Source organism: Dipodomys ordii, unplaced genomic scaffold (assembly GCF_000151885.1).
Source record: "Dipodomys ordii isolate 6190 unplaced genomic scaffold, Dord_2.0 Scaffold3, whole genome shotgun sequence".
In the NCBI taxonomy this organism is placed as follows: domain Eukaryota; kingdom Metazoa; phylum Chordata; class Mammalia; order Rodentia; family Heteromyidae; genus Dipodomys; species Dipodomys ordii.
Window position 1 is genome coordinate 10,972,951 of NW_012267219.1, and position 11,400 is coordinate 10,984,350.

At 38.3% G+C, this 11,400-nt stretch overlaps 1 protein-coding gene across 1 annotated transcript in view; it reads left to right on the top strand.

The window, feature by feature from the left end:
- Frs2 (fibroblast growth factor receptor substrate 2) overlaps nucleotides 1-7,966 on the top strand; it is an 88,568-nt gene extending 80,602 nt beyond the window's left edge. The window contains exons 6-8 of the mRNA XM_013022416.1: nucleotides 437-595; nucleotides 1,268-1,431; nucleotides 2,333-7,966. Of these exons, the coding sequence (XP_012877870.1) occupies nucleotides 437-595; nucleotides 1,268-1,431; nucleotides 2,333-3,280 (1,271 nt within the window). The 3' untranslated portion in view covers nucleotides 3,281-7,966. The remainder of the gene's footprint in view (nucleotides 1-436; nucleotides 596-1,267; nucleotides 1,432-2,332) is intronic.
- The last annotated feature ends 3,434 nt before the right edge of the window (nucleotides 7,967-11,400 follow it).

The window sequence follows — 11,400 nt, forward strand, 5'->3', positions numbered from 1 at the left end:
TTTGTTTGTTTTTTTGTTACATACTAACTTGCATGGCCTTGAGTTTTATAAAAAGCAGACAGTAATAGTTGTCTTACAGAATTATAACAATAGACAAGGCAGTAATTAGATAGTTCCTAGTATGGGCTTGTTCAGTGGTAAATGGTTGCCTTCTTAGTGGTGAGTTGGATCCCCCTGCTATAAAAAGCAGACTAAAATAATTGTGCAAGTCCTGTTTAGGTTTGTTTGGGGACCTTTTCCTTAGATAAATGGAAATTATTCTGTCAAATTTTGTCATTGTATTTGAAGCAAGAAGTATTATTTATCAGAAATTTATTTAAGGGGCCTTTCTCGTTGTTGGGACATAACAACTTGACAGTTTTGTTCTTTGACATGTGTTCCTCTAGCTTTTGTAAGAGTATGGTTGCCATTTTTTCCATTTGGTTTCTATTTGTAGGAATTTTTGCTTTTAAATGTGCCCGTGCAGAAGAATTATTTAACATGTTGCAAGAAATTATGCAAAATAACAGTATAAATGTGGTAGAAGAGCCAGTTGTAGAAAGGAATAATCATCAGACAGAATTGGAAGTCCCTAGAACACCTCGAACACCTACAAGTAAGTAGCCAGTTTCCCTCTCATATTTGAAAGAGCAGACATACAGAAGCTATAGCTTATGCATATTTATAACAATACAGTTCACCATTGGTTAATAGACATATAACTGTTTTTGAAAAGTAGTCGATTAAAGTTGTAAGTATTTTAAGTATTTTTTTTTGGGGGGGGGAGAGTCCATTCGTGAGGCCCTGAACTCTGGGCCTGGGTACTGTCCCTCAGCTCAAGGCTAGCGCTCTACCACTTGAGCCACAACACCACTTCCAGCTTTTTTTCTTTTTGCTTATGTGGTGCTGGGGAATCGAACCCAGGGCCTCATGCATGCAAGGCAAGTACTCTACCACTGAGCCATCTTCCCAGCCCCTATTTTAAGTATTTTTAATATGAGTACCCCATATTAATCTAGCGTATGGCTGAAGTACTAGGAATGTAGTTCAGTATAGCTCTGTGATAAAGTGCTTGCCTAGCATGTTTAAGGCCCCTTCATCAACAATGGATGAAGGAATGAATAAATGAAATACGGTTGAGACTGTTGTTTGTATGTTAATTTCTGTATGTTTTGCCATGTTTGTCTTCCTTAATCCCCAGTGCAGATTAGATTCTTAGTAATTTTGGTTTTCTCTTCCCTATTCCTGTATCCTGTATTCCTTTTAAAACCAATAAACAAAAACTCAGCTCCGGGCTTTGCTGCTCAGAACTTACCTAATGGATATCCCCGATATCCCTCATTTGGAGATGCTTCGTCCCATCCTTCAAGCAGACATCCTTCTGTGGGAAGTGCTCGCTTACCTTCAGTTGGTGAAGAATCTACACATCCTTTGCTTGTGGCTGAGGAACAAGTATGCGTATGTTTCTGTATAACAGTAATAGTGATTTTATGGAGTTAGAGTATTACTGTGTTAATACTTGAAGGTTTAATTCAGTTTGATTTCTAACTTACACTGTATATTACTTTTGTGTTGGGCAATTAAGGAAATAGTATGCATTTTCTGGCATATAGTCAAATCTGTAAAATTTTATGTATATACTTCCAAACACTTTTATTTTTTCTGTCCACACTACCACTGAGCTCTTCTAATCTTGTATGTGGCATTTGTATATATAGACTTCACAGAACTCTTAAACAGGGGTTTTCTGTTCATACAGTGAAATCAGTAAATGATAAAATGATAAAAATGTGTCTTTTCAGTACATAGTTCTCAATCATATTTTAATGCACTGATGAAAATTTCTAGAACAGAAAAGACAATCTCAATTTTATTCTTGATTTTTTTGTTTCAGAATGTTGTTCATGTCCCAACAATTATTATTTTAAAGAGTTATTCTTGTAATCCTAACCACTTGAGACTGAGATCTGAGAATTGCAGCTCAAAGTCAGCCTGGAGACTCTAATCTCTAATTAACCAACAAAAAGTCAGAAGTGAAGGTGTGACTGAAGTAATAGAGTGCCAGCCTAAAGTAAAAAAGCCAACTAAAAGCTGGAAGCCCTGAGTTGATGCCTAGTACCAGCACAGGAAGGGGGAAAAGAGTTTATAAAATTAACTGATAGAAACTGGGAGTGGTTGATGTCCCTGAAATCCTAACGCCTGGAAGAGGCAGGCAGGTAGATCATGAGTAAGCCAGCCTGGGCAGTGATAAATATCTCAAAAATCCAAAAGCAAAAAATAAAATAAAGGTAACTGGTGTGGTTACGCTAACTTTGTTTTTAAAACAAGTTACTGATTGACTGTTTCATTTTAGGTACATACCTATGTTAACACTACAGGTGTGCAAGAAGAGCGGAAAAATCGTGCAAGTGTACATGTCCCATTGGAATCAAGGGTTTCTAATGCTGAAATTAACACACCAAAAGAAGAACCAAGTTGTATTGAAGACAGGGACCCTCAAATTCTCCTTGAACCTGAAGGAGTCAAATTTGTTTTAGGACCAACCCCTGTTCAGAAGCAATTAATGGAAAAAGAGAAACTGGAGCAACTTGGAAGAGATCAAGTTAGTGGAAGTGGTGCAAACAATACAGAATGGGACACTGGCTATGACAGTGATGAACGAAGAGACACACCCTCTGTTAACAAACTGGTATATGAAAATATAAATGGGCTATCTATCCCTAGTGCCTCAGGGGTCAGGAGGGGTCGTCTGACATCCACCAGTACTTCAGATACCCAGAATATCAACAACTCAGCTCAGAGAAGAACTGCATTATTAAACTATGAAAATTTACCATCCTTGCCTCCTGTTTGGGAAGCTCGCAAGCTAAGAGATGAGGATGACACTTTAGGACCAAAGACCCCGTCTCTAAACGGCTACCATAATAATCTCGATCCAATGCATAACTATGTAAATACAGAGAATGTATCTGTGCCAGCAAGTGCTCACAAAATAGACTATTCACGGCGTCGGGACTGTACACCAACAGTCTTTAACTTTGATATCAGACGCCCGAGTTTAGAACACAGGCAGCTTAATTACATACAGGTTGACTTGGAAGGTGGCAGTGACTCTGACAACCCTCAGACTCCAAAAACGCCTACCACTCCCCTTCCACAAACGCCTACCAGGCGTACAGAGCTGTATGCTGTGATAGACATCGAGAGAACTGCTGCCATGTCAAATTTGCAGAAAGCCCTTCCACGTGATGATGGTACGTCTAGGAAAACTAGACATAATAGTACTGATCTGCCTATGTGAGCCTGGAAAGCATCATGTTGTTTGCACCTTTGTGAAGTTCAAAAGATGAAGATGCAAGTGCTTCATTTTCATTGCTACACTAACTCCTTTTATAGACTTCGAAAAAATTTTCTGAATATTTCATGAGCATCTTTAATTAAAGGGAATTAATGTAGAGCAGGTACTCCTTAACACTAATTTCATTATATACTACTCATTACTGTATAGCAGCATTTCCATTTCAACAGTGCCTATTTAAGATGAGAGTTGAAAAGTGAATGACATGCTGGTTGACTTTCATTCAATATTCTAGACTTATACATACCTTTCATGTCTAAGTCATGGTTAGCATTTCAGACCTTTTCTAAAGCCTCTTGGTAATGTATATTGCTAAAAGATAAGTCTAGGCTTTGAAAGTAATATTTGTAGATTCATTCTTTGCAGTATGTGGTCTCCAGCATGTAACATGAGGAATCCTTTATTTCATTAAGTAAAGGCTTTTTGACTTGAGCCAAAACACATGTAAAAGAAACAGAAAAAAAAAATTACACCTTTACACCAGTCAGCTCCTTAGCCTTCAGTGTTATTGGAAAGAGTCCTATGTCATGAAGACAGTTTGCTATTGGCATGTTGAAAGGCAGGCAGGCAGGCAGGAGACAAGAGTTTGTTTACTCATCTCATGATGTCATTTGAAGGGCATATGTAGATATGTTACTCAGAATTACAATAGGAATCAGTCTCAGGTCACTTTACCCAAAAACATTTGAAAATTGAAACCATGATATCTTGACATTTCTCTCCTATAGTTTATTGACATCACATTGTTTTCTGGAGGCATTTGTGCCATAGGTTCCCATTTACCTTTAGTTGTTTTTTTTTTTTTTTTTTTTGGTGTTTGGGTTGTCTTATTTTGATACTTCATGTCTTTTTCAACTGAAGATGTTTAAGTTTGTATATAGTTTTAAAATTGGATTATATGTTCATTGTTAGTTTGCATTTTTGTCCAGTTATGGTTTTGAAGGTTCATTTGGAACTTACTGTTGTTCTTTAACAGGGTTGCCCTTGTCCAGTATTTATTTATATGCTGTTTACTTTTCAAGTTGATAAGACAGACTCTCAATTTAAAATTTCACTTGTGTCCATAGGTGATCTATTTAGTAGCTGAGAAAATGAAACAAAACAAAACAATACTTTTCATATGCGAAGTTCCCTAAAGGTACTGTTTTTTTTTTCCTGTGGGCACTCTCCCCAGCACTTTAGCAGGGATTTCCTCAGCAACATGGCTGTAGTCATACTCTGCCCACTCTAGTGTTCTTTGGCTCTGCTGTCCTTTCTCTTATGACTGGATCTTGGACTATCTTCTGATTTCAGTGAAATGTTAAATTGTTACCAGCATGGCAGGTACAGTAGAAGTCTTGTAGTACTGAGATTGTGTCATATTTTAGGGTCTAAAATGCACTGAAGTTTGTGTAAACTGATGACAGTTCAGATGTTGAATTCTTGGAAAAATCAAGAATGTTTGAAATTCCAACACTAAGAAGGTTAGGTAACTTTGCAAAAAATATTTTAATTTTTTCTAAATATGAGGAAGATTGACATTATGATCTGGATCTACCAGATGTGACTAGGTTACTTTAATGTGAAAATGTTTCAGTCATATAATATCCAATTTATTCAATAAATAACCTAGTCCTAGAACCAGTGAATGGATTAGCAGGATGGAAGAGTGGGACCATTATAAAAAATAAATAATTGCAAGTGTCTTGATCATTTTCAGTGCCATTGGTTTATTAGCATAGCAGAATTTTCTGACACTCCCCTCCTTCCCTGCTGTGAACCTGGTGCTTTCTAAAGTGTTTGCTGTTCTCTTAAAAAGAGCAGTGGTGTAGATGTTCAGTTTCCTAATGCAGTTTGCAGTTTCAATGTTTAATATATTGTTCCATTTAGCCTTTCTTCTGAGTAGATTGTTAATTGTGCCAAATTTCTGTAATGGTTTTTGTAATGTGGAAAGAATAATATTGATGGATTCAATGCACATGGTTATCTTTGTAATAAGCAGTCAAAGCAGAATATTAATCTCCAAATGAAAGGGCTGATCTGTTTATTCATTTGGGAGGTTGTATACTTTATTCTTTCCCTCAATCCTTTTCCCTTTTTCCTCCAGATTCTACTTTTTATATTTTTTAGGTAACTAATTATAATCAGTATAGTTTATATGTTAAATACTTTTGTGGTTTAAAAATGAAAATGGGACCAATTTATCTGCTAAGAATTTGATTTTGGGGTACTGTAGATTATTAGGAGGAAATATACATCTGGTGTTAATTTCTAGATGTCTTCTGGAAATCACCTTTGTTCTAATTTAATAAACAAAGTCATTTAGAACACTACTTGTCCTCTGTGTGGGCATTAAACCTTGTCCAGAAAGAATGTACCTTTTATTAGGTACATTTTAGAATGAGATATTTTATTGGTACATAATTGTGTCCTAGTGTTTCAGAAAATCTGAGACAAGCCTAATTTTAGATAATCAGTTCTGTTCTTAGACCATTTTACCTACTTTGGGTTTTGGAAATAGAATCATGCTCATATTTTCCCCTCAAATAAATACATTCCTCTTTTATCTATGTGGTTCATAACATCTGTCCTAGACCAGAGTTGGAAACTGATATTATATATGTTCTTCCTCAGTGTTTTACTTCTCAGTTTCATCTTCCTTTAAAAAATGAAAATATGGTGCCTTCCCTCCCTCCAGGAAGATTGGCAGAGTTCCTTTTACTTACTGTTGCTGTGGAGTGATGAGATATGCACTTTACTCTTGAAGACTCAGCAAAAGGCTTTTTCACTTCCCAGTACATCCAGACTAGATCACATTAGAAAATTTGCCAAGCAAGGTTTGTTTTTATAGATTTAATGTTGACCCCCTCCCCATACAATGTTATAAAAATAAGTCAAGCTGGTGTTTATCTTCCAACCCCTCCCCCGAAATCTGTGGCACAGCATATAAAAATGTACCTCAGTAATGTTCTATTAAAAATGGGACAGGGGCCTTATGTTTTCTTAATTTCCCAATTATGTGCCACCATGTATTTACCTAAAGGTAAGGTTTTAGCAAGCTAAAAGTACTTCTCAGTTCCCTCTGTACTGTCCTCTAACTCAGAACACCCAAACGTTTTGTGCAATGTGTATTGTGTATGTATAAATAAATATATTCTTGAAATAGACATACCATTAGCGACATCATTCAGAAGTAACTGATCTATATTGGCATCTCATTCATATTTGATGTGTGAGGTATATGGTACTATTACATTGATGTTTGCCAAATCTGAATAAAGGCATTGGTACGAAATTACAGAATGTATAGAAAATGTTTTGGCTTAAAATATTAACATGTTTTATGACATCCCACAATGTACTCTGTCCAAACCAGCACCCTCTCCTTTTTTCTATTCTTTACATCCCTGTTCCCCATCCCTGCTTCCTCATTTTTTGGGGGTAGAACACAATTCTTTCGTAGCATCACTAGAACTATTAATTCTCTGACAGTTGAACAATTATAGTATGCAACAGACTGGTATTAATAGTACAGTAGTCACCAGTGTGCCACAGTTGCATTAGTCAATGCAAAACACATTTTATAAGAGACAAATCTTACGTTACATTTTATTTTCATCTAGTTGTATAATATTGTAAGATTATTGTATGTCCTAATTGCATTATAAATGTTTTTTTCCTACATAAAGGCATAAATATAGCATCTTTGTATAAAGGTAGCTAATTAGATTTTTAATTTTTCTTTCATAAAAATTGTCTTAACAGTGGGATTACCTTACCAAATTGTATAAGAAATAGGAATCTTGCCCTAAATGGTTACTTTTATAAACATTCCATAGACGTGATACTGCATAAATTGGGTTTTAATGCTGTTTCATATCAGCATTTTAAATTTGGTTCACAACCTTAATTCTGGCAAAAACTTAACCACTGTTAACTAAATTGAAACCTTGTTGTATATGTAACAGCACTGTTTTTGCCCTCTGTCCTTCTCCGCCTTTTGTTCTTTATTCCTATCAGTGCCAACTTCATACATTTTGTAGCATGGCAATAAAATATAACTTTTACACTAAGGCCGAGTGTGGCTTTTTGGAGGACATGGGGATGGGAGGTTTGCCCCCAGTAGTCCTCAATATATAACTTCTTGCCATATAAGCCATGTCGTCAGGCAGAAGTTGTACATGATGTAAACAAGCTTTTTGAGGACAAGTGTGAATGTGCTTTTAAGCTTAATTTTTGTCATAAAAATATAACTAATTTTTTTATCTTTGGAAAAGTTAGAGTTCTTGAAGTACAAACCTTTATTAACTGGAGTACTTAAAGAATAAGCTAATTGAATTTTGTTCAACAAGGGCTAAGCAACACATTTTTGAAATCCTTATTTATTGTAGAGTATTATTAGTATACTTTACTATCCTAAAATATGTAAAATATGGTTTAATCTTAGATGATGTAGCATCTTGCAATGCCTTACTGTTGTCATTCTGGTATAAATATCTATGATGAGGTACTCAACTTGATACTGGAAACTGAGCTGACTATACATTGACTTTAAGCATTCATGGAAAAACTGCTTTGTTGAATAAAACCTAATCAGTTTTTATGGTCACTTTCCCCTTATTGCCAAAAGTAGATTGCAATAAAAGTTTGGTTGGATACCTATTTAAAGCTTTCCTGTATTTCTATTTCATATATTGTCTGAAACTTTACATTGAAAGTTTTATCTTTCTTAGTCTACATCACTGCTTCCATTTTCAAGTGGGCTTCTATTACGCTAAAAGTTATGTGTTTACTTGACATACTTTCTCAGTTTTATCAGTCTAGTAGTTCTCAGCTCTGACATTCCAACCTGATTTTTGCCACTGAATGAATGAGTTTGCTGAATGTAATTGAGGTGACTCCAAGATAGAGACTGTTTAACCCATCTAAGGATAGTTCATTGATTTGAGTACTTACTACGTTCCAGACCCTATGAAAACACTTGAATTGGTTATGATAAGGTAGCAGAGATTGCATTTTGGAAAAATGGAGCATTCTTTCTAGACTTTAGAAACTTGCTTGGATTATGTAGTTTTCCTTTGAAGCTCTACTGAGGACAGTAACTATTCACACATTCTTTTCTGGGCCTGGGCACTGTCCCTCAGCTCTTCAGCTCAAGGCTAGCACTTTACCATTTGAGCCACAGTGCCACTTCCAGCTTTTTTTTTTCTGCTTATGTGGTGCTGAGGAATTGAACCCAGGGCCTCATGCATGCAAGGCAAGCGCTCTACCACTGAGCCACCTTCCCAGCCCCTCACACATTCTTATTAACAAATGAGCATGAGCAAGACTCTGAGCTAGTCATCAAGATAACAGACTTTGTTCTAAAAAAAAAAATGATAGTTGAACCAGCCCTTCTAGTAGGGGTAATACCTTTTCACCTTAGAGAATTAAGCCTTAAAGGCATATTATTACATTATGAGGTAATTTCTTTCTGATACTTTTAGAGTAGTAATAGTACGTACACTTTAGGAAAAGCAAGATAATTGTCACCTTTTAAAAAATTTCAAGCCTGGTGCTGGTGGCTCATGCCTCTATAATCCTAACTACTCAGGAGGCTGAGATCTGAGGATCATGGTTCAAAGCCAGGCGGGGCAGAAGAGTACCCATGGGATCTTACCTCCAGTGAACCACTCAAAGTGGAAGTGGTATTATGGTTCAAGTGGCAGAAACACTAGCCTTGAGCATAGGGACAGCACTCAGGCCCTGAGCTCAAGCTCCACAACTAACTTAAAAAATATATATATATGTATATATATAATAAATTGATATTCTAGAATACATTATGAGCAAGTTGTCCAGCCATGTCATCAAAACTATGTGGAACATGGCAACTTCAGGACAGGAGATCTAGGATTCCTGTTCTCTTCCAAAGAATTTATAGTAGTGTTATTTTTTGGCCGGTAGTGGGGCCTGAACTGTGGGCCTGGGCGCTATCCCTCAGCTCTTTAGCTCAAGGCTAGCACTCTACCAACTGAGCCACAGCACCACTTCAGGCTTTTTTCTGCTTATGTGGTACTGAGGAATTGAACCCAGGGCCTCATGCATGCAAGGCAATCACTCTACCACTGAGCCACCTTCCTAGCCCCTCTTAATCATTTTTACAGTCTCAGGGTCCACATGTTTTTTTTTTAAGTTTCTCTCCTACCCACCACTACCACCACCACCAGAGGGCCATTTTTAGCCTAGTTTAGAACCACTGGATCTAGAAGGTAGCTGTAAGCACTAACAGAATCAACAGTAGCAGCTCTGTAATTCAAAACAGTGTTGTCTTGCTTGAATACTGGTAAATTCTTTTCCTAGAAATTGGAATTTTGAATTGTGTACTGATTTAACAATTACCAAGCATTTTCATACATTATCCTATGCTAATGTTGATTCTGACTTTAATTTCTAAGACTCAAGTGTCATGTTCTCACTGAAAAACTTCACCAGAGGATTGTCAGAATTGGATGTGATACTTGGATGTTAGTAAGTTTTCCAGCATTCTCACTATTGCCTGAACAGTAAGAGTCTGGACTTTGCAAGTGGACTTCTGGCTTCCATGCCCCAGTAATTGTTGGGTCTTGAAGACTACTCTGGTTGTTATTTCAATTAGGGGTTAACCCCCTCCCTTTCCCCAAGTCACCTCTAGCTATCAATGTTATGCCACAATGCTTTCCATAGTATGCCAAGTGCACTCAGCCCTAAGCCACAGTGTTTAAAAAAGCTTTTTGGAATGATAGCCTGAATAGAGGGCTTACTGTAGTTCAGGGCTCTGTTCTAAGCAATTCCCTCTTTGACTTATGGTTTTGTGAGATATTATCTCGGTTTTACATAGGAAATTGAGGCAAAGAGGTGATGTAACTAGAAACTGACCAAAAAGCCAACTCACCCAGGCCAATAAATACAGAAAAAGGGTATCAAAGGGTCATAAAGACTCCTTAATAGAAATAAAAACTTAGGGGCAAAGAGGAGGGGAAATGAGCAAGGAGAGTCTACTGGAACATTGACTCCCACCACTCACCACCACCTTAGACCTTGAAACAAACGCACTTAATACAAATTGCTGTACAATTTATAAAGAGCTGTGAGATAGGTTTTTGGTAAATTTGATAAATTCAGATAATTGGTCACTCTGAAACAGCTCTCAATGAATTGGTTCAAAGAGCTCACGAAATCTATTCAAGAGCACAACACTAGTATGTTTTTTTAAAAACTGAAGTTCAAACCCATGCAGCCTGGTTCCAGAAACTTTTATTCTAGAGAAGCACCAACGAAAGAAGTGAAGGAAGAAGAGTCAAACACTGCGGTGGAGCGTCCTGGATGGTGCTGCTACTTGCCGGTAATTCGAAGCTGTCACTTCCCAACTCTCGGGAGACTGAGATCTCAAGTTCAACGCTAGCCTGGGCTATATAATTAGACCGGATCTCATGGAGAAAGGACACATTGGCGTCCCATCGTCGGAGGCAAGATGGCAGATCCGGTCCCCGGCCCACAGGCCTGTATCTTCACCCCAACCCCAGCCCACGGGATGGGATTTCTCCTGGTAGCTCACTTGTTCACAGGGCTATTTTTCAGTATTATTAGTAGCCTTGGCCTCTCACGATCCAAATGCCTGTCAAATACATTTCCTGAAAAGAAATGATCTCTTCGCCAAGAACGGAAACCACAGGTGAAGCCGGGGGATCACCGGGTCGGGCGGGAGAAACCCTCCAGACGCCAATTAGTCAGTGACGCGCTAGTTACTGTTTTCTACAAGATCAGCAACCCCGACGCTGCGGCAGCCCCGGCGGCTCCCTGTCTCTTTGTTCTTCACGGGTTCTACTCCCCGGGCGCCCCGCAGCACCCCTCCTCCCCTCCCTCCCTCTCCCACAGCCGTTTCCGCTGCTGGGGCGGAGCGCGAGCCAAGGGCCCGCCTCCTCCGGTGTAAAGAGCTGCACTTCCGCCCCCCAGACCTTTGGATCAAACTGGTACCTCCGCTGGCAGTGGCGGGCTGAAGCGCCGTGCAGGCTCCGCCCCCCCCCCTTGATAGAGGGGGCGCGTCCCTTCCCCCCCCTTCCCCC